Genomic DNA, 23,310 nt, shown 5'->3' with positions numbered 1-23,310 from the left:
CCCACCTACCCCACTTTTGGATATAAGCCTATCATATGCTTAATCCTATCCTATACAAAGGTGAGAGTATCTATTTAATACTATACTATATGGGATCGTTTTACTTGCCTTGGCAAGCTGTTCTGTTCCTTATTTACCTATACCCCTGGCACCACCGATTCAGTACAGACTGTAGCAAGAGCTCTCCTCCACTCCCCTCTCCCCACCTATTATTACTTGTGAGGGTGTACAAGTCCAATAAAACAAAACACATCACGTGTGCACGCCATGCAATGTGTAGGAGGCTGGAACAGTTTCCTGTCTTGCACAAATACATGCACAAATACATGCACTCCTCGGTCTAATCTCTCCTGTTCCAATACACTAAAACCTGCCATGAAAAGTAGTGGTTCTGCACATTACCTGGTGAAGCTCGTTCCTTCTGAACGGGGGGGGGGGGGGGCAGGGGGGGCATATCTCGTGATTTCGTGCTACACGGTATAGTTATTTTATACAATTTATATGGGACATGCACCTGCCTATACATTTATGCTAGTGGAGTGCCGTCTGCCTTTATTTACTATATATATTTTAAATTTTTTTTAAATTTTTAACTACAATAAATCATCTAGTTTTATATAAGGAAATGTGTAAACAATTCATTTAAGTGGAGGTGGGGGAGGGGTGGGGGAAGCATAGGGCCCCTGTCAGGCAGCCCTTAGCACTCTGCCCAATTATTTATCATTACTATCTGGATTTTCTTATTCCTTTATAAAGAAACAGACTCAGGTTTTAAATGTTAAAATGTCACTAGAATATTCTAGCCCATTATTGATAGAAGCGCAGGAATTGTTCTTTGTTTTCCAGAAAGAAACATAAGTAAGATTTCTGCAACAAAAACAGTGTTGCCCAAAACCAGGTCTGCAACAAACCATGAATAGATCAGAGATACCTGTAACTGTAGACAGCAGAAAAAAATGGTTACAAATCACCAAAAGTGTTTATTTTACTTCAAATATGATACATTATATTGGGACCCCTTGAGTCTCATTACGTCGCTTTCTGCCCCCCCCCCCCCCCGTTTGCTAGGGGCGATGACGTTCGGCAATGAACGCAATCTGGAGGGATCAGATGACCATGATATGTTCCGCAGTCCGTCCAGCACCTAAATGGTTAAATGCATTTAAAAAAACAAACAAACAGCTAGGGAATTAAATAAGAATGGTGATCTGCTATTAAGGGCATCATATAGAGACAGGGGGGCTCAGCGCCAGTCCTCATGCCCCTCCAACAGGTCAGGTTTTCAGGATATCCCTGGCTCAGTCCGCCCCTGCTTCAACACAGGTGGCTTAATCTGATTGAGCCACCTGTGCTGAAGCTGGGATATCCTGAAAACCTGACCTGTTGGGAGAGCTTGAGGACTGGAGCTGAGCACCCCCTGATAAGCTTTCAAGATAGGACATAGTTAGAAGGGTGGTCACTGGCTTCACCCTGCATCAGGTGTCACCTCACACAGTCACACTCCTGTCTGCCACACTGTGGGAGTGGGACAGTGGTAAACAGCGGACCGGAACTTGAGCAGGCCGGAACCCAAGCTCAGCTGTTCCCTGCAGCACCTCCTCCCCCCGGACTGTTATAGAGTGCGCACACTGCGCCCCACGCTTTTCCGCAGCTCTCAGTACTGATTGGTGGAGGCGGAAGTGGCTTCTTTGCCAGGCTTTGGGCAGGTTCCGGTTTTGAGGACCCGTAGCACGATGGCGACTGACTCCTGGGCGCTGGCGGTGGACGAGCAGGAAGCGGCGGCCGAGACGGTGAGACATGAGCGGTGCAGGGCCTGTGCTGGGAGACGGTACAGGGAGACTCCCCCGGCCCTACAGCCCGGCCCTTCCCTCCTCTCTGACTCCACAGCCTCCTGCAGCCCGGAACCCGGCCTCTCTGACTCCACAGGTTCCCCCGCAACCCGGGATCCAGCCTCCGGCCTGCAGCCCGGGACCTGGCCTCTTCCTATTCCCTGACTCCACAGCCTCCTGCAGCCCGGGACCCGGCCCTTCCCTCCTGTCTGACTCCTCAGCCTCCCCCGGCCCCGAAGCCCCGGACCCAGCCTCCCTCCTCTCTGACTTCACAGCCTCCTTCTCCCCCGGCCTGCAGCCCAGGATCCGGCCTCTCCCTCCTCTCAACTCCACAGCCTCTCGCACCCCGGGACCCGGCCACTCCCTCTTCTCTGACTCCACAGCCTCATCCTCTCCCATCCGCGACGCCCAGGACCCTGCCTCTCCCTCCTCTTTGACTCCGCAGCCCGGGACCCGGCCTCTCCCTCTTCTGTGATTCCGCAGCCTCCCCCTTCCCTTCGCATGTGGTCTGCCTTTATAGCCTTTCACTTCTCCTCAAACTGGCAAACCCTGGTTTCTTCCACTTCCTCCTGGGGCCACTCGCCCGGCTTCCACCTCTCTTCTCCCCCTCCTCCTGGGGCCACTCGCCCGGCTTCCACCTCTCTCTTTTCCCCCTCCTCCTGGGGCCACTCGCCCGGCTTCCACCTCTTTCTTCTCCCCCTCCTCCTGGGGCCACTCGCCCGGCTTCCACCTCTCTCTTCTCCCCCTGGGGCCACTCGCCCGGCTTCCACCTCTCTCTTCTCCCCCTCCTACTGGGGCCACTCGGCTGGCTTCCACCTCTCTCTTCTCCCCCTCTTCCCAGCACCCCCCCTCTCCTCTTGGGGCCACTCAAAGGCTTCTTCCACATTCCCCGGGGGGGGGGGGGGGTGCAGTCTGGCTCCTATCCCTCTATCCCACGATAGACCACCACAGGGCTCTCCAACTGCCCAGTCCCACTACAATCTACTCACAAACTTCCCATGTAGCCGACTGAAGAACGCATTTGTGTAAAGAATTTAATAAGGTTTTTTTTTTGTTACATTTTTATTAATGACCACGAGGTTGGCATCAAGAGCAAAGCCTCCATCTTTGCTGATGACACTAAATTGTGTAAGGTAATAGAATCAGAGCAGGATGTAATTTATCTAGTAGGACTTGTAGAGACTGGAAACTTGGGCAGGTAAATGGCAGAAGAGGTTTAATACAGATAAATGTAAGGTTATGCATTTGGGAAGCAAGAGTAAACAGACGACTTACAAATTAAATTGGGGGAATCCTTGATGGAGAAGGATTTAGGAGTGCTTGTAGACAGCATGCTTAGCAATAAAGTCATGCAGCAGCTGCAAAGGCAAACACACTCTTCTCTTGCAATAATCAGACAATGGATGGAAGGGACGTAAACATAATTATGCCCCTTTACAAAGCATTAGTAAGACCACACCTTGAATATGGAGTACAATTTTAGGCACCACTCCTTAGAAAAGACATTATGGAACTAGAAAGAGTGCAGAGAAGAGCCACCAAATTAATAAAGGGGATGGACAATGTAATTTATTAGGAGAGGCGAGCTAAATTAGATTTATTTACATTAGAAAGAGACATCTAGGAGGGGATATAACTATATACAAATATATTCGGGGACAATACAAGGAGCTTTCAAAATAACTATTTATCCCAAGGACAGTACAAAGGACTCGGGGCCATCCCTTAAGGTTGGAGGGAAGGATATTTCACCAGCAACAAAGTAAAGGGTTCTTTACAACTATGATGGCAAATACAATAGATTTGTTAAAAAAAAAAGTTGGGCATCTTTTTAGAAGGGAAAGATATACAGGGATATACCAAATAAGTTAACATGGGAAGGATGTTGATACAGAGAGTAATCCGATTTGCCAATTCTTGGAGTCAGGAAGGAATTTATTTTTCCCCTTATGAGATATCATTGGATGATATGTCACTGGGGTGGCTCTCTGTCTGGCTCTGTCTATCTGTCTGTCTGGCTCTGTCTGTCTGGCTCTGTCTGTCTGGCTCTGTCTGTCTGGCTCTGTCTGTCTGGCTCTGTCTGTCTGGCTCTGTCTGTCTGGCTCTGTCTGTCTGGCTCTGTCTGTCTGTCTGGCTCTGTCTGTCTGTCTGGCTCTGTCTGTCTGTCTGTCTGGCTCTGGCTGTCTGTCTGCCTGGCTCTGTCTGTCTGCCTGGCTCTGTCTGTCTGCCTGGCTCTGTCTGTCTGCCTGGCTCTGTCTGTCTGCCTGGCTCTGTCTGTCTGCCTGGCTCTGTCTGTCTGCCTGGCTCTGTCTGTCTGCCTGGCTCTGTCTGTCTGCCTGGCTCTGTCTGTCTGCCTGGCTCTGTCTGTCTGCCTGGCTCTGTCTGTCTGCCTGGCTCTGTCTGTCTGCCTGGCTCTGTCTGTCTGCCTGGCTCTGTCTGTCTGCCTGGCTCTGTCTGTCTGCCTGGCTCTGTCTGTCTGGCTCTGTCTGTCTGGCTCTGTCTGTCTGGCTCTGTCTGTCTGGCTGGCTGGCTGGCTCTGTCTGGCTGGCTGGCTGGCTCTGTCTGGCTGGCTGGCTCTGTCTGGCTGGCTGGCTCTGTCTGTCTGGCTGGCTGGCTCTGTCTGTCTGGCTGGCTGGCTCTGGCTGGCTGGCTCTGTCTGTCTGGCTGGCTGGCTCTGTCTGGCTGGCTGGCTGGCTCTGTCTGTCTGTCTGGCTGGCTCTGTCTGTCTGGCTCTGTCTTTCTGTCTGGCTCTGTCTGTCTGTCTGGCTGGCTCTGTCTGTCTGTCTGGCTGGCTGTCTGTCTGTCTGGCTGGCTCTGTCTGTCTGTCTGTCTGTCTGGCTGGCTGTCTGTCTGTCTGGCTCTGTCTGTCTGTCTGGCTCTGTCTGTCTGTCTGGCTGGCTCTGTCTGTCTGTCTGTCTGTCTGGCTGGCTCTGTCTGGCTGGCTGGCTGGCTGGCTGGCTGGCTCTGTCTGTCTGTCTGGCTCTGTCTGTCTGTCTGTCTGGCTCTGTCTGTCTGTCTGGCTCTGTCTGTCTGTCTGGCTCTGTCTGTCTGTCTGTCTGTCTGGCTGGCTCTGGCTGGCTGGCTCTGTCTGTCTGGCTCTGTCTGTCTGTCTGGCTGGCTCTGTCTGTCTGTCTGGCTGGCTCTGTCTGTCTGTCTGGCTGGCTCTGTCTGTCTGTCTGGCTGGCTCTGTCTGTCTGTCTGTCTGTCTGGCTCGCTCTGTCTGTCTGGCTCGCTCTGTCTGTCTGGCTCGCTCTGTCTGTCTGGCTCGCTCTGTCTGTCTGGCTCGCTCTGTCTGTCTGGCTCGCTCTGTCTGTCTGGCTCGCTCTGTCTGTCTGGCTCGCTCTGTCTGTCTGGCTCGCTCTGTCTGTCTGGCTCGCTCTGTCTGTCTGTCTTTCTGTCTGGCTCTGTCTGTCTGTCTGGCTGGCTCTGTCTGTCTGTCTGTCTGGCTGGCTGGCTGGCTGGCTGGCTGGCTGGCTCTGTCTGTCTGGCTGGCTCTGTCTGGCTGGCTCTGTCTGTCTGGCTGGCTCTGTCTGTCTGGCTGGCTCTGTCTGTCTGTCTGTCTGTCTGGCTCTGTCTGTCTGTCTGTCTGTCTGTCTGTCTGGCTCTGTCTGTCTGTCTGTCTGGCTCTGTCTGTCTGGCTGGCTGGCTCTGTCTGTCTGGCTGGCTCTGTCTGTCTGTCTGGCTGGCTCTGTCTGTCTGTCTGGCTGGCTCTGCCTGTCTGTCTGGCTGGCTCTGTCTGTCTGTCTGTCTGTCTGTCTGGCTCGCTCTGTCTGTCTGTCTGGCTCGCTCTGTCTGTCTGGCTCGCTCTGTCTGTCTGGCTCGCTCTGTCTGTCTGGCTCGCTCTGTCTGTCTGGCTCGCTCTGTCTGTCTGGCTCGCTCTGTCTGTCTGGCTCGCTCTGTCTGTCTGGCTCGCTCTGTCTGTCTGGCTCGCTCTGTCTGTCTGGCTCGCTCTGTCTGGCTCGCTCTGTCTGTCTGTCTGTCTGGCTTGCTCTGTCTGTCTGGCTGTCTGGCTCGCTCTGTCTGTCTGGCTGTCTGGCTCGCTCTGTCTGTCTGTCTGTCTGGCTCTGTCTGGCTGGCTCTGTCTGTCTGGTTCATTTTTGGCTCTTGTGCGAATGCTTGTTGGTTCTATTCCCAGCTATAACTTCCCTTGTTTTTGTCTCTGTAGTTCAACAAGTTGCAGCTGAAAGATGAGAAGGATGAGACGCCCAAGCCAGAGAGCAACGGTGAGTTGAATAGTGTTCTTATGTGCTTAGTTTGTTAACTTCTGATCATCATAAAGACAGCCAATGACAAATTTAACTGGCTGGAGTATCTATGGGGTCAACCCACTTTTCTCCTATGTGAAAGGGAAGCAATCCTTGCTTTTACCATCCCTGTTTTGTATTCTCTTTTGCATGAGTGTTTGCGTAATCGGGAGGCAGATGTATACCTACATTTTGCACCATAAAGTTATAACCAGTTCTGTTTTTTCACTGAAGACAGGTCGGGATTAAATGCCATGCTGCTTGTGTTGGGAACCGAGCAATCAATTTCTGAAATACCGGTTGCTGGTTAAAAATACGGACTAAATATGTCTGTCCTTGGCCTTTGGTGTTTCAAAGATGTAATGTGCTCTAGCATGGTCTTGTCTATAGGGCTTATCTTGTCTGCTTTTCCTCCCGAGCCTCACTGTCGTGTTCCTAATGTTCTGGATAAGGACATTGACTGCTCATTTACTTGGGAACATAACATTCTAATGCAGTCATAATACCACATGTGGGGCTTAAACTGTAATTCTTTTTACATTTGTATTTTATTGAAGGTGTTTGGGATACAGAAAAGAAGGAAAAAAACGGGGGGTGGGAAGGGGTGTGGATGTTTCACATAGTATTTCAGCATTCACAAGATTCTGGTATATCCAGCAGGAGCACCTCTTCAGATGGGAGGTTAATCCATCAAAATCCCTGGATGGCAGGGTGTATAGTTCATTCGACTGTCCATTATACTCTTCTCAGCGCCTATCCATTATAGTGCAACCCAGGTTCTTATACTCTTGGACGTCTCCGGTGGGAGTTCTGTGGGTAGCTGGTAAGCTTTTCAATTAACATAATTTCCCATAGTCTAAACTTAAACCATTTCTATAGTCGGGGCTTTGTTCTTTTTCCAAGAGCTGGCAAAACTAACTTAGTGTAGTGTCTTGTGTTCATGGCGATGAAGGAACTGGTCACATAATTTGCAGTATGCTTTTTTTTTTTTTCCCCCTTCGGATTTCCCACATCAAGATACAGAGACTTACACACTGGACCACTCTTCCGCATGCTCTGCTCTCCCTAACAACCTCATACGGATTCCACCAGGTACAGACACGGCTGACAACGGGGGAAGTACGGACACGGCCAACGGGGAAAGTGCAGACAAAGCGAACAGCGGGGACCGCGCAGACAAAGTGAACAACGGGGAAACCACAGACAAGCCTGACGGTGGGGCAACTCCAGACAAGCCTGACGGTGGGGCAACTACAGACAAGCCTGACAGTGGGGCAACTACAGCGAAGACGGAAGACGATGATAAAGGTGAGTTTTCTTGCTTGTTTAACTCTTTCAGTGTTTAACAGCCTGCAAAGCATTGTGGAGCTATCCCCTACAGCAGGGGTGTGCAAACTTTTTCTCTTAAGTGCCGTATCTTCCAGTTTGCACACCCCATGCCCTACAGCTCTGAAGGGGTTAATGGGGTATATGCAAAGGGTTGTTCCATTCACTGTAAGATTGAAGGGAAAAAAATCAATGGCGTATCATGCCCGAGTCAGACTGATGGACAGAAGCGTCCTGTGCCACGGATGGCGCATTACATGGTGGTCTTTGTGGAGGTGCTTGAAATCAATCTATCTTTACGCGGGCATTTTAGTCTGCACCAGGTTAGAGAACAATGTGGTAACTGGCGCTGTAAAAATAAAAATGCTCGCACACAAATTGAATTTGTAGCGGAAATGACAAATGAAAATACTACTAAAATGGTAAACGTGATGCTAAACATCATTGGGTTCTCTTCTCTTGTGCAAATCAATTTGTACTGTCTTAAGCCAATTAGTTAAGCGGAGAACAAGTATTTGGTAAGAATTATTTTCACAGAACACAATGAAAATAAAAAACCTCTCAGGAAACAAAGTGAATCTTTAAGGTATTGAATAAAAGGGGTGATCAGTACCCAAAGCTGAAGGCAATGTGAACTCATCTGATATTGGGCTGAATGCCCAACACTGCTGTACACTATATAGGTTAATGCAAAGCAAACAGGAGTCTGGTGTGAAGTCCCATCAATGTGTCTGACATTCCTTAACCTAAAGTTTTCTTTTTCAAAGGGTTTTCGTAGAAGCTGATTTAAATCTGGTAGGCACCAGTTGTTTAACACGTATTAAAGTCACTCCCTAGAGTTTGAGGTTTTTTTCTAACACGCTCCTAACCCCTGTAAGCTCAAACCTTGAACCACATCACCATATATTTTTAATGTCAAAAGTGCTACTGGGTATGGGACAATCTATAAACAAAAGACGGAGAACCCCAATGCAACATCAACCATTGTATTGTATGTCTTTATTTATATAGCGCCATTAATGTACATAGCGCTTCACAGTAGTAATACATGGGGTAATCAAATAAATAACAGATAATATAAATAACAGATCATGGGAATAAGTGCTTTAGACATAAAAGTAACATTTCGGAAGAGGAGTCCCTGCCACGAGGAGCTTACAGTCTAATTGGTAGGTAGAACGTACAGAGACAGTAGGAGGGAGTTCTGGTAAGTGCGTCTGCAGGGGGCCAAGCTTTATGTATCGTGTTCAGAATATCCACAGTGCTATTCATATGCTTCTTTAAGCAAGTGGGTCTTAAGGTGGGTCTTAAAGGTGGATAGAGAGGGTGCTAGTCGGGTACTGAGGGGAAGGGCATTCCAGAGGTGTGGGGCAGAAAGTCAGAAAGGTTTAAGGCGGGAGAGGGCTTTAGATACAAAGCGGGTAGAAAGAAGACATCCTTGAGCAGAACACAAGAGTCGGGTTGGTGCATAGCGAGAAATTAGGGATGAGATGTAAGGAGGGGCAGAAGAGTGTAAAGCTTTAAAAGTGAGGAGAAGAATGGAATGTGAGATGCGGGATTTGATCGGAAGCCAGGAGAGGGTTTTCATGAGGGGAGATGCTGAGACAGATCTAGGAAAGAGTAGAGTGATTCTGGCAGCAGCGTTTAGGATAGATTGTAGGGGAGACAGGTGAGAGGAAGGAAGGCCGGAAAGCAGGAGGTTACAGTAATCAAGACGGGAGAGAATGAGGGCCTGAGTCAGAGTTTTAGCAGTCGAGCAACAGAGGAAAGGGCGTATCTTTGTTATATTGCGGAGGAAAAAGCAACAAGTTTTAGAAATGTTTTGAATGTGAGGGGCGAATGTGAGAGAGGAGTCGAGTGTGACCCCTAGGCAGCGTGCTTGGGCTACTGGGTGAATGATTGTAGTTCCAACAGTAATGTGGAAGGAGGTAGTAGGGCCAGGTTTGGGAGGAAGTATGAGGAGCTCTGTTTTAGCCATGTTGAGTTTAAGGCGGCGGAGGGCCATCCAGGATGATATAGCAGAGAGACATTCAGAAACTTTGGTCTGTATAGCAGGTGTAAGGACAGGTGTTGAAAAGTATATTTGTGTGTCGTCGGCATAGAGGTGATATTTAAACCCAAAAGATGTTATTAGGTCACCTAGAGAGAGTGTGTACAGAGAAAAGAGTTACAAAGCAAATGGTTATCTGTTCCTTTCTCATAAGTGGGGGTCACTTGGTTAAATTCTTTGGACTAAGCACGTGTAAGCGTGCAGACCATATCACGGTGTGCCCTCTGTGTGCAAGTCCTAACACCATCTCTGCGAACGTACTCTTTACCTCTCTAATATGAGGACGAAGTCTTAATAGAACTGGTCATTCACAGCTGCTTCTCAGGACTCGCTATTTAAAGGTGGGCAGGGCAAGCTTGGAAACGGAGTCACAGATCTCCAATTGAAATCTACACAGACAACCCCTGTAAGTTCAAACCCAAACACACCTCATCATGTATTTCTATGTCAAAAGGAGTTGGCCAAAGAATTTAACTAAATGACCCTCACTTATGAGAAAAGAGCAGATAAGTACTTGACTATGACTCGTCATGTTGGATGTCGCATTGGGGTTCTATCTATTGTTTAACACGGTCATAACTCAATGTTTTATAGTGTTCCCCAAGTTAAAGCCTGCCTCCTGACGCCCATATTTGCATATGGTACAATAACCCACGTGGGTTTGAGAACTCAGACTGCTATGTAAAGTCGCCCGTTTGATCACTAATGCTTCCCCTGCCTGATGGATTTTGTTTCATCTCTCTCTTCAGAGGACAAAGCTGCACAGTCTCTGCTGAACAAGCTGATTCGCAATAACTTAGTTAACTCCACGCACCAAGTTGAGGTGCTTCAACGGGACCCGAACTCGCCGCTGTACTCCGTGAAATCCTTCGAAGAGCTGAGACTGTGAGTTCTGGCGTGTGCACCGTGGGCCCTTGTGGTTGGGAAGAGACAGCGGTGGGGAGGGTTTGAGACCTTTTTTGGAAAATGAAAAACCTCTCAAACTTGTTTCAATACTGCCTTAATGAGACATGGAAACCTGTTCCGTCACATTGCTTCGCTGCCTTTTTACCTCTCGTGGGCGGTTTCAGATTTGTAGAAGACTTAAAATGTGACATTTACAATGTTCTGTTTTGTTGGACGTGTTCTGCAAATTCACTGACATCTTAACTGAGGGGCGGGCAACTTCTGCCCTTGAGGGTCACCGTCAGGTTTTCAGGCTATCCCTGCTTCAGCACTGGTGGTTCAATCAGTGGCTGGCGATCACTGCACCACCTGTGCTGAAGCAGGGATATCCTGAAAACCTGACCTGTTGGTGGCCCTGGAGCACAGAAATCGTCCCCGCCCGTCTTAATTACGCTGCTCCCTTTGTGTACCGCCTAAAGGCAGAAATGCTCTTCACTAACTGTGTTTGCGAGCAGCTTGTGCATATATACACCCGTTCCTCATTCTGTGCACAACAGTGGCACCCTCCCTCACCCAGTAATGTGCGAGCGCTCCGAGAACCAACCACTAATTACATTTCCGTGCCAAATCCCCTGTCTGCGTCTCCACGGCAACTGCATCCAAGGAGCAGCCTGCTCTGCACAGAGGTTCTCCATCAGTGTGTGTGACTTCTCTGAGGCTTTGTATTTCAGGTTTCAGGCGGTGTTTTTTCCTCGTTATGTTCATATTTTTGATTGCGGGGAGCAGTTTATCTATTTCTAACAATCGCATTGCAAGTTCTTCAACACAAAGTGCATTGTGCCCACAGTGTATTGTTGGCCCCATCCATTGGGGACAAATGATTGTGGGTTAGTGCATACATGTTTGCTTTCCATTTGTGTACACTGCATAATCCCGGTATAGTCTCTCTGACAGCCAGTGTTCCCAGCATGTCATATGTTTTGATGCTACTTTGATCGGTCACCTTTACTTATTGTATTAGTATTTCATGCTGCTATGTTAAATTTAACTGCAGATTTTGAGTCTAGAAATGACATTATAGAGCAGCACGCACTCGATAAGTTTATATTCTTCATTATTTGGAGAAATAGGTGTATACACCATCTGCTGTAAGACTAGCTGAGATTAACCCTTGTACCCTTCTACAAGGGCATCTGAAACTCAATCAAGGGCTGTAAAAGACAATTTGCCTGGTTATGTAACTGTTTGTGTTTACCCTGACTGGGTTGCCATTGTACCGGGTTTGTGCTGTATTTGCCTGTACTACCTCTGCTTCTATCCCACGTGCGCAGCTTCTCACACCTGATGTCTCCCCAGGAAGCCAGAGCTTCTGCAGGGAGTCTACGACATGGGATTCAACCGGCCCTCCAAAATCCAGGAGAACGCGCTGCCCATGATGCTGGCTGAGCCGTATGTATCTGATGCGCTGCGTGCTGCATGCTGTATGCCGCTCTCTAATTCTGACGCTGGATGTTACATTACAAACTTTCAATTCCCTGGACATCTACACGGAGGAACATATCATCCAGATCTGTCATGTACGGCGATGACAGATCCCCACTCCCAGAGCGGCCCCTCGCAGTTTGTTTCTCAGTTTGTGACCTAACATGTTAGCGGCAGGTCTGAATATACCAGTTGCTTAGCAACAAGCCCATAAATATAACTGCTTCCTAGCACTGTAAACACTTCTCTCCTGTTTTATTTATTGCCAAACTCTCTCCCCCCTCCCCCTTTTCCAGGCCTCAGAATCTCATTGCACAGTCCCAGTCCGGCACGGGTAAAACAGCCGCCTTCGTTCTTGCCATGCTCAGTCGCGTGAATGCTGCAAACAGATACCCACAGGTGAGGAGCCAAGCTTAGAGCGTCCTCCTGTGGTAACAAGAGATATCACAGGGCTCACAGATTCTAGATCTGCTGTAAAAAAAAGCCTTGGGTGTTGACTAAATTGTTCATGCAGAGACCTTTAGCATTGACAGGGTGTTAGTGAAACGGAGCTATTTCACATACGGCGATATTTATCTATAGAGTTCACTCCCAGTGTATACAGTAATTCTCGGTCTTCTAAAGCTTTCAGTATTCTAACCTTTATAATACCTTATGCACCATGGAGAGAGAGCATTTGCTCTGGAGTAAAAATAGATCAGTCCTGTCTCAATCACAAGGTGTACTCCTCAGTATTGTAGATGTGGAAGCCTTGAGACGGTGAAAATCAGCAATTCAATGTGTAGAGCTGTGCAGGGACTTACACTCCTGCCTTCTGGTTTATTTCAGCCCCTTTAATGTTGGGGAGATATTAATTACATTTTGGCACCAGGGACATTGTTACAGAGCAAGATTTGGTACAGAAACTGAAAATATACAAATGCTTTTGTGTAGTTTTGCTGTGATGTGATTTTGTTTCACGTCTCTGATCTCCCCCTTTCATTGCAGTGCTTATGCCTCTCCCCTACCTATGAGCTGGCCCTACAAACTGGAAAGGTTATTGAGCAGATGGGGAAATTTTATCCGGCGCTTAAGCTGGCATATGCAGTACGAGGAAACAAATGTGAGTTCTGAGTTTTTCCACTGAGAATCTGTGCCCTTTCTGCCTTGTGAAATATTGCTGTTTCAGTGATATTCAATCTTTGATGTTGCGCTGAAGAAAGAAGTCTATAAACCGGGCTACATTAATAATCTCTTCCCACAGCCATCTTGTATAATAAGTGATGCCTGCAAGAGTTAGACACATTAGGTTTCATGAATTTTTCTGGGATCTGTGCAAGACCCTGTAGTTGAATGCATTTTCCCCCTTTAATCTTTTAGTGTGTGTTCTTGTAGCATTGACCATACAGGCTTTAAAGTGTAATCGCATGAATGCTTATCGGCTCATACTTGTGTTCTCAGTCCTTGCTAATCAGTCCGTCTAGCTTTAGAATAACGTGCAAAAAAAGACAAATGTGCTTAACAGTGCTAATGCTTAAAATATAATTAAGTGCTTACAAAAGGAATACTTTAAAATGTGAAAGATAGGCAGTCTGAAAAAAAGATTGATAAAAATCTAACCAATGACATAAAAAAAGAGAAAATTCGGTGCCTAATAATACTAAGTGAACATAGAAAATCTGTGAACTAAGAATCCAACCATAAATAGTACAATGGCAAGATGTAGCAAACCTCCAATGGGTCTCTTGAAAGTGGTCTCACAGCACATGAAAATAAAGAATATCATAGTGCAACACCATGCAACAAGAAAAACACAAATACACCAATAATAACCACAATAATAGAAAATGGATATAAAATAAATATGAATGAATATTAATACTAAAAAATAACCAATGAATAATAAACCACAATTAATACCAATATATATTAAATGTATTAGTCTTTCTAGCTATTCACTAGCCACGTGTTTGTTTATATATTGGTATTAATTGTGGTTTGGTATTCATTGGTTATTTTTTTTAGAATTTTCTCTTTTTTTTTATAGCTTTAGAATAAGCTTTCTAACGTCACAGTGCTTTTCTCCCAATGGGAATCAAAGCGCTTCACAATTGCAGTATAGTATAGCGGTGCACAGCACATGGATATTTACAGGCACGGTCCCTGCCCAGATGAGTTTACAATCTATGCTTTTGGTGCCTGACATGTTTTATGGAAGGACCTGCTTCTAACCCTCTTTAATGCTTCCTCAGTGGAACGTGGGCACAAGATTTCCGAGCAGGTTGTCATCGGTACGCCAGGCACTGTCCTGGACTGGTGCTCCAAACTGAAATTCATTGATCCCAAGAAGATGAAGGTCTTTGTGCTTGATGAAGCTGATGTGATGATAGCAACTCAGGGACACCAGGATCAAAGCATCCGGATCCAGAGGTGAGCGCTGGCTGGTCTTCTTGCTTTCCCTTTGTTTCTGCCTCGACAAAATGTAGAGGTTGACACCCTCAGATCTTTCCGTGTGAGTCATTGGTGCGGCTGCAAGACATCTCTCTCCTGCATCTGTAAGTGTAGAGATTTAGCACGGGCAAAGTAATAAATATTCTCTCATTGCAGGATGTTGCCCGGTGACTGCCAGATGCTTCTGTTCTCTGCGACGTTTGAGGACTCTGTTTGGAAATTTGCCCAGAAAGTGGTTCCTGATCCCAACATTATCAAACTGAAACGGGAAGAGGAGACCTTGGACACGATTAAACAGTACTATGTGCTTTGCAACAATCGGGAGGAGAAGTTCCAGGCTCTCTGCAACATCTATGGTGCCATAACCATTGCACAAGCCATGATCTTCTGCCATGTGAGTTGGGGAATTAGGATGGTCTTGTGCCAAAGACCCCAATTCAATATACTGTGAAGCCATCTTCCACATGCTGGAGATTAATCATTTTCATTTGAATGCATGTGGAAGATGGCTTCAGTCCTATTCATTTGAAATGGGGCTAAAATATTTTCCAGCACACGGGAGACTGCTTCACAGCATATTACATTGGGGCCAAGGTGAGCTGTGGCAGGAAAACCCAGCCCTTCCTTTAACTCTGGTGTCTGCAACGTCTATCATGGCCATTCTTCTCCTCGGCAGACTCGTAAGACTGCATCCTGGCTGGCAGGCGAGCTGTCTAAGGAAGGGCATCAAGTGGCACTCCTCAGTGGCGAGATGATGGTGGAGCAGAGAGCGGCTGTGATTGAGCGTTTCAGAGAGGGCAAAGAGAAAGTGCTAGTGACAACCAATGTATGCGCCAGAGGTGAGCACCGAACATTATATCTTACAGACTACTCTGTGCTAGAGTTGTCCATGGAACAGATCTGGTAATATTCAGCTGTATAAAATCTACAGGGGTGGTTTTTTTTTTGGTTTTTTTACAACTTGACATGCACAAAAATCAATTTTAAAAAAAAGTTTATTTGGTACTGTATTTAAAACTGAAAGTGTGACACCTACATGGAAGCGTACATGGACTTTATGAGAAATAACTTGGAACTAGAGCAATGTAAATGTTTTTTTGTCAACATGACAGCACTTAATTCTAAAGAAGGGCATTGGTATGTTTTGTTTGTTTTTTTTTTTTCCCCTCTTCTCTTGCATGTCCAGTACAAATCATGGTTCTGTTTATCCCCCTCTCCAGGTATTGATGTAGAACAAGTTTCTGTGGTAATAAACTTTGACCTTCCAGTGGACAGGGATGGTAACCCAGATAATGAGACCTATCTGCATCGAATCGGCCGCACCGGGCGCTTTGGCAAGAGAGGACTGGCCATCAATATGGTTGACAGCAGGCATAGCATGAACATTCTGCGACAAATTCAGGAGCATTTCAGTATGTATTCCAGTTCTAAACCTCGCGCTTTTCTCACTTGTTTAAACCTTGTGGTAGTCAGCCTGTCAAATGTGCTGAAGTTCAAACTTGGTACTTTGCCTGTTAGGTTTATACAGCACTAAACATTTCTTCAAGGCCTTGAATTATTTTAACTGGGATTTCCTTGATTAAAACTGGGATGATAGTGGTTTTGTAGCGTTTTTTTTTTTTTTTTTTTATGTGGTTTAGTTTACTCATAACTCCCATGTTTCTCCACGGTGGAGCTGTATTTTGCTAAATTATATTGTACTTGCAACAAAGTAAAAGCACCGAGCCATGTAACGCACCTACCGTGGTGGTCGGTTTCACAATTAAGAATGGCTTTCTAAATTGTCTTTATTGCCTTGCTACTTAACACACACACACACACACACACACACCTACACTCACACCTACACCTACCTTCACACCTACACCTACCTTCACACCTACACCTACCTTCACACCTACACCTACCTTCACACCTACACCTACCTTCACACCTACACCTACCTTCACACCTACACCTACCTTCACACCTACACCTACCTTCACTCCTACACCTACCTTCACTCCTACACCTACCTTCACACCTACACCTACCTTCACACCTTTTACAATGATGGATTAATGGGGCTGGATGTGACTGAGCAAGAATGAAAGTCATTTAGAAATTGCAGTAATACAAGAGATGGCAAAGCAATTTGGAGTATTTATAAAATGCCGTATGTTCAGGGTGGAGGGAAAAATACTAGTTGTACAACACTTGACTGAAGGAGTGCAGTGTTTAAGAGGCAAAGCTCCTTGCACACTTTTTTTTCTCCAAGTGCTCTTGTATATTTTCAAAAAAACATGAACTTAATCTTAGAATAAAGTAGTAGATGTATGAAAAATCACACGTTCACATCTGCCCTGAAGTTGTATTGGTCTTGATCTGCTTCACCTGACCTCATTATTGAGTGGTCTACAGATGTGCAGGATGAGGGACCCTAAGTTGTCTTGTGGTATTTTGGCCTCTGTAGGTGCATTGCATCCTGCAAGAAATGTGCTTGACAATGTAACTTGGGTATCGTTAATGTGCCTGAAAGCTACCACTGGACTAATCTTAGTGGCTGAATTGGACACCTAGTTTCCTAAATGTTCCACAATAAAAACTAGTTACCAATATAAACTCTACCATTATCTGCTTTGCTTTACATGCTCTACCTGTCCCCCAGTTCTGTGTCCCAATGTTTTCATCCTTCTGTTCTCTGCAGATAAAAAGATAGAGCAACTTGACACGGATGACATGGACGAGATTGAGAAAATAGCCAATTGAAGCAGTCTCTGAGGTCGCCTCCCTCTTTCTTCACCAGTATCTCCTTACCAATGGTCTGAGGCAGTATTTTGCAGCTGAATACCAACCACAAAGGCACACAGCAATTACCTCATTCTCTTGCGTGAGCTCCCAATGGAGGGCCTGGATGAAGATTTAAGACTTGTGATGTTTTTAGTCTAGCCTTAAAGGAAATAATTTTTAAACTTTCAACCTTCTTACCTTGCCAAAACATCTGCTAGGCCAGGGTGAACCACTGACCCCTTTTGATAAAGCGATTTGCAATCCCTTTTAAGGAAATGGGTTAAATGTATAGTCAATTGGGCAAACGTTTCAATAGTCTGCTTGAATTGACTGCAGTGGGCAGGCAGCCTGTTTAATGGCTGCAGGTGTAGCCCTAACCGGGTTCTAGTAGCTGTATTGGTCCCAGAAACAGGAAGATGCTTTGTAGGTTGATATCTTTTTAATGGACCCAATATACTAGTCTAAGATTTTTGTGTAGCGCTTTCGAGACTGCAGAGATCTCTTAATCAGATACGTCTCAAGCTTATGAACAAAAACCTTGCATGGTGGCGATGATCCATTAAAAGTTATTATAACCTACAACGTATATCGCTACTCCAGCCATAATTCAAAGTTTGAAGTGCAAAAACTAAACCTCAATTTCAAATGAGGATTATCAATACGAACGAATTCAATCAGAATATAGGACCGTGCACCTTTTTGATGCCATGCTTTTGAGTGGATGTATTCTGCCCTTGGGTTGGGAATGGGTCACTGCTAGCAGTACGAGGGGTGCAGGTATATCACAGGGTGCTGGAGATTGCTACTGTCACTGATGGAAATCTTTGCTCTGAATAGGTTTTTAAGATGAACTTCTTTATTCCAACTGAAATATTGTGATTTCATTTGTTTGCTACAGCTTTGTGTATTTTGCCTATTTTATTTCTTCTGCAATTTGTTTCTGGTCTATGAAAGTTGGATCCCTGACTTCAGTAATTTTCAGTTCTGAAACAAACTATAGAAATGTGTTGTTTTTTTTTTTTTTGTGTGTCCCCATTACATCAACAAACTCATAGGCCCGTATGTAATATGCAGTAGTTCTGGCAAAAATCCATTGGAATGGAGTTGAACCGTCTCTGCTTATCGGAAGATGGCGTCTCTCTGCACATTAAATAGGGGCCTTAGTAGCCAAGCCAACCTGCTGCCTTCGAGGGTCTTTAATTTTTTTGAGGAATGCTGTTTGGCTTTGTAAAAGTCATTGGGACTCTAGAAATTCTGCAAAGTGAGACTTATTCCCTGTTTTGGGTTTTGAAGCAAGCATTGCAGTGTGCTGGGGCTGATGAACAGGAGTTTTATCAATTGATTTGTTGTAGAGCAACAAGTGGCTGTTATCCTCTGTTACTGTTGAGCAAAGGGGAGGGGGGGGGGGGGGGCAGGTCCAGGAATGCCTGTGAGGTGCTGTCCTCCACATTGCTAATCTCTTATCTTTAATCTACACCAAGACTAGGGGAAAAAAAGGTCTTGGATGTTTGCTTTTTAGAAATTTCGTTTAACTATTCTGCTTCAGGACAGAAGCACAGATCCTTTTACCAAGTAAAAATAAAAGATTCATTTAAGCTGTACCTAAAATTTTAGGAAACATGACACTTTTAATTAGTTTGTGAAATAGGGAAATTATTAAATTTGCATTTTCTGTGCCTGTTTCTGTTTAACAGGGCACAGTAGGAATACAACAGGTAGGAGGCGCCTTGCAGGGTAGCAGGGAATTGTAGTGGGGAGGGGGTGGGGAATGGATTCCTGCTGCTCTTGTGCTTTATTTGCTCGAGTTTGAATAAAGACTGTGCTAGAACTACTATGCTATTGTTGCCTTGCTTTACTTTACATATAATCATCTACTTGGATTTCTGAAGTGGACAAGGGGGAACCCTGTAAGCGTTGCACACTACAGGGTTTTCTCTTGTCTGCCATTAATTACCCATTTGCACCTATACCATTTATTTTGACTTGGCGAGAGTCTCAGACTTTTTTTTTTTTTTAAACATGTATGCCTTTGTGGGAGGGGGGGGGAGAATATGACTACAATCTGCCACCAATCCAGTCGTTGGTGCTTTTAATGCATGATACTGTGACACCATACAAAGAACTGGGTGATTTTTGCATTTTTTACACTGCTTCATCTTTTTGTCCTGCCTGTGTAGTCTGTCCCATAAACATGTTTCAGGATTGCAATACTTGAAGCAACAGTTCCATTTTTAGTTAATGGTTTTCTGCTCCTCCCCCTCCCCCCCTTCTTGTAAAAGTGAATAGGGGTAATGCACTACTGTTAAGTTTCTCTGTAAAAAGGAATGAAGGCCTGTGATGTTTCTGTGGGGATAACAGCTGGTTAGCCATGTAAACATTAAAAGGTTATATTCACACTATGCACATATTGCCCCCCTTACGTGGAGTTCTTTCACCTGTCTTCCTACAGTTAACCTGTTATCTTTCTGGTGTTTCACCTTTTCATGAAATATGTAACTTTACTTGTTTGACTGGAAGTGAACATGGTGCAGGACAGTTGATTGCAAATGCGATGTAGGCAGATTTTTCAAAAGTAGCAACTACAGTCAACTGGGTCCTGGGCAATCCTGATTGAATATGCATGATATGGAGCAGCTGCTAAATATTTTAAGATGAGGTTTATAACAAAGGCTTCCGATAGGTGTTTATTATAACACTTAAGTGCAATCTTACAAACCAGGCACGAAAATGAGTACACTGCACAACAATTCTGCATGATGAGGGGAAAATCAACCATCTGGCCACCTACAACTGGGTCAGTGGTGGTGAACTGCCTTTTTCTACTTCCTGCCCCCTAGTAACACCTGTATGCATGGAGTTTATAGGCACCTCAAGTTACCTTCAAAAAGTGAACACTGAGCAGGTGTCTTACATTTGTTGGTATCGAGCATGCCCAACTCCAAGTGTAGGGAAAACAGGTGACCTTTAATGCGTCCCTTTTGGTCATAATCACTTAACGGCCTAAAATGTCACTGAAATATTTGGCAAGATGTGACACACCCATGTATTTTCAAAGTATATTGACTTAAGTGCATTTGCTTTGATGTTGCCTAGCAGATTTGTGGTGTAACACTCAGTATGTTCAATCTAGATTGAAAACAGTGCACCTTTTCCAGTAAGGAGCTACATTCATTCTGATGCAGCAAACCCCAAACAGCCTGCAATATAGCAGCCTCAGTCATACTGCTCAGAGTAAAGATGTTATAACGGGGATGTAAAACTGATTTGTTGGCTAAGCTTATGCTGTGGTTGTACAGAAGTAATATGGGTATTAAAACCTTGCATGCAACATGTGTTCCTTTTTAATATCAAACCGGTAAAGAACCAAGTTCTGTGAATCCATGCAACTAGCATTTAACACAGGCAATATGAAGAGTTATGCAGGATGCAAGATATATTGAGACTGCTGGAAAACTGCAGGCCAGTCGGATTAATTGTGGTGCATTTAAGTGTGATGAAACCGCTTTCAAAAGCAAAATACATTTCTCCCCCCCCCCCCCCCTGTAAAATTCAAGCTGGTTCTTTCATGACTGTCTGACTCCCTCTCCTGGCAATAGCTCAGTTGTTGTACTTGTACATAAACCACAACAGGAAAGAGACATAGTATATACAGAGCTGGTCAGTGGCCCTGCTTGGCGGATCACTTGTTTTAACATGGTAATATATAGCAATGTAGAATAAAAGGGGAATGGTGTTTCTTTGGGGGGGAAGGGGGGTGGTGTGTGTGCATACCTTTTAATGATTACACTTTGGAATTGTTCAGTAGTAATGAATATTTAACACTATGGCTTCCAGGGGGCAGCAGTCTTGGCTGCCCTGTTCGTCAAGGAGTGTGGGCTGTTCCAATGACTCCTGACTGACACCGGCTGGGTCTCTATGTCAGGGAGTGCAATCTGACGTGCTTGCCACTCAGCATGTCTCCTGGAGTCCCCCTGTGCCCTTACCCTGTCTTCTTAGTCTCTCTCCATTTGCTGGATGCACAGAACAGATTTGTTAGGGATCCCACACTCCTGTAGGGTCCGGCTGAGGTCAGGGAATCTCCTCCTGGGGACCTCCATTGACTCAACGCTGCAGTTGTTACACGACACGCCGGTCTTCGCTTCAGCTGCAGCCAGGACAGCATGGAGGGTGTCTGAGGGACGGAAGTACAGTTCAAACCTCTGGCCGGAGGCGGATCTGATAGCTAGGAGCAGCCGGGGCTCTTGATCCGAGGGCTCATGCATGTTCACAAGCCCCTGGGAGTCCTCTCCCACTGAGGGCCTATGGTTTCCTGCCGCCTCCCCCGTTCTGGTCTGCCCTCGGTACAGCGCTTTTACCGGCCGCTCATACTGTTCGGTGGCCAGCCTCATCGAGGCGGTCTCCCGGACCAACTCCTCGGCGCGGTCCCCACCACCCGCTGTCCCAATGGATGGGAGCACTTTATACCGGTTCAGGGAGGAGGACGGGGGCCTGGACGGGAGCTGCTGCCTGATCTCGGGGACATCCTCTTGTCCGATCCGGGGAGCCCGCCCTGCCAGGGAGAGCCGCGTGGGGGGAGGCGAGGCCCGGCAGGAGTAGGCCTCCGGGTGGTTCCGGGAGAAGGTCTGCGGGTTGGTCCTGGTGCGGCCTTTGGCGGATTTGGGCCTGGTGACGTGCATGCTGTGCAGGGAGTCTCCGGTCCAGGGGATAGTGAGGCCTGCAGAGGGGGCCGAGGCCATCACCTCTCACTGCACCTGCAGGGATCGGACACCGGTCATACACACACCCGGGATCTACCCCGCCTCTTACATTCATTTCCCCACCTCCTTCTCCTTACCTCCCCGGTGCCCGGTCCCTCACCCCCGCCAGCAGCTGCTGCCGCCATCGACCCCGCAGCTCCCGCTCGTAAACAACTGCGCGTTCCCCAGGCAACCGGCGCGTAGGACGTCGCGCATGTACGTCATTACGTCTGGCAGCTGGTCACGTGGGAGGATAGGGCGCAGTGTCCCCTCTCTGAGTGACGTCATGACGATATGGGTTGGTAGAAGCCAAGAAATGCATCGGGCTTTTCCCATGCAAATGAATCCCATTATTATGTTTATTCATATTGCCACTTATTATAACTGGGAGCCTTTATTTTTATTTGCTGGTGTTGTACTCCTGTACTAATAATGATAACTATGTATTAAAAGGCTCCCACTTTAATTAGGTTAAAGCAGATGTAGGGTACAGCAGGCTCCCATTGTACCTATTTAGTTGGCACTATACCTATTTGTTATGTCATGCTCGTATTGTGAGAGGCAAGGAGCTGTCCCCCATTGGCCGAAGCTCAAAACGTTCAGCTAATTACAACAGCTAGAAGATCGACGATGGCTTAGATATATGATCAGTGTAATATAGGAAAGGTATCACTACTTCTATTATGTATGTGTAACGGATTTTCTGGCCTAGCCGGACCCACCCAATCTCACATTGGCCCCTGTGGTCTAACCAGTCCCCATTACAGTGTAGTGTCTGGTGGTGCACCTGTTGGCAACAGGACTCCTGAGTCTCCCGCATGATGATGTGTGGGGATTGCCAACCCAGACAGGCAGCTGAGGTAGTGTGTGTAGCCAGGTCTCCCCAGCACTTCAGCACCCCCCTCACCTGGCTGTCGATCGCGGGGGCCGCCGCGTCCAATGGCGGCTCCGTCCGGCGATGGCAGGGGAGAGGTCCCGGCTCGGGGGTTGCCGGGGACGTGTGCGGCCGGTTGCCAAGGCCGCACGCGCGTCTCAAGGCTCCAGGCGCTCCCGGAGCCGGGCGGTAAGGGCGCCGCCATTGTCCCTTAGTTCGCGCATGCGCAGTGGTCGCGCATGCGCAGGGAGAGCCCCAGAGTCAGGGCAAAGTTGCGCGAGCGTAGGGACAGCCGAGAGAAGGTACAGGCAGCATCAGGAAGCTTGCGCAAGCGCAGTGCAGGGTAGGAAAAGCCCGCGAACCCCTAGCCATTCAGGGAAGGCTCTGAGCTGGGACTACAGATCCCATGAGCCTCTGTATGCCCCACGTGACACCAGGGAGCCAATAGGGCTTAAGAAGCCTCTAGAGAAGAGATACATTTGGCGGGCTTACAGCACGTTAGCTAGCAGTCAGAGACCGGAGCAGCCCAAGGAAGGAGGTAGGGTACAGGAGTCCAGGACTCGCTGTACTAGGCCAGCACCCCCTGGGTCTGAGGTAGCTAAGTACTCTGAGAGAGAGAGTGTTGCCAGGGACTGCTCTAGTGAGAGGGACCCTGTCACTCAAGTTAATCCATTGGAGCAGGGGA

The 23,310-nt window shown here is 46.9% G+C and overlaps 2 protein-coding genes across 3 annotated transcripts; one reads left to right on the top strand and one right to left on the bottom strand.

The window, feature by feature from the left end:
* Positions 1 to 1,631: 1,631 nt before the first annotated feature.
* Positions 1,632 to 18,063, top strand: LOC142497765 (ATP-dependent RNA helicase DDX19A). 2 transcript variants are annotated; one of them, XM_075606046.1, is made up of 12 exons: positions 1,632 to 1,790; positions 5,995 to 6,052; positions 7,091 to 7,381; positions 10,199 to 10,334; positions 11,691 to 11,783; positions 12,113 to 12,215; positions 12,804 to 12,918; positions 14,048 to 14,225; positions 14,403 to 14,640; positions 14,923 to 15,085; positions 15,467 to 15,658; positions 16,933 to 18,063. In XM_075606046.1, exons 1-12 carry the CDS (start codon positions 1,734 to 1,736, stop codon positions 16,992 to 16,994), a joined length of 1,686 nt encoding a protein of 561 aa, XP_075462161.1. In that variant the 5' UTR covers positions 1,632 to 1,733; the 3' UTR covers positions 16,995 to 18,063. The 2 variants fall into 2 exon arrangements, with proteins under 2 accessions (XP_075462161.1, XP_075462162.1); XM_075606047.1 differs by having other exon boundaries at positions 1,633 to 1,790; positions 7,166 to 7,381.
* On the bottom strand, positions 17,468 to 21,983 carry UBXN10 (UBX domain protein 10). Its single transcript, XM_075606049.1, has 2 exons — positions 21,850 to 21,983; positions 17,468 to 21,766 (listed from the first exon to the last, which is right to left on the bottom strand). Exon 2 carries the CDS (start codon positions 21,749 to 21,751, stop codon positions 21,008 to 21,010), a length of 744 nt encoding a protein of 247 aa, XP_075462164.1. The 5' UTR covers positions 21,752 to 21,766; positions 21,850 to 21,983; the 3' UTR covers positions 17,468 to 21,007.
* Positions 21,984 to 23,310: the final 1,327 nt, after the last annotated feature.

This window comes from Ascaphus truei, chromosome 6 (genome assembly GCF_040206685.1).
Source record: "Ascaphus truei isolate aAscTru1 chromosome 6, aAscTru1.hap1, whole genome shotgun sequence".
Classification (NCBI taxonomy): Eukaryota; Metazoa; Chordata; class Amphibia; order Anura; family Ascaphidae; genus Ascaphus; species Ascaphus truei.
The sequence above is the reverse complement of the archived record's forward strand: the minus strand, read 5'-3'. Positions and strand labels throughout refer to the sequence as shown.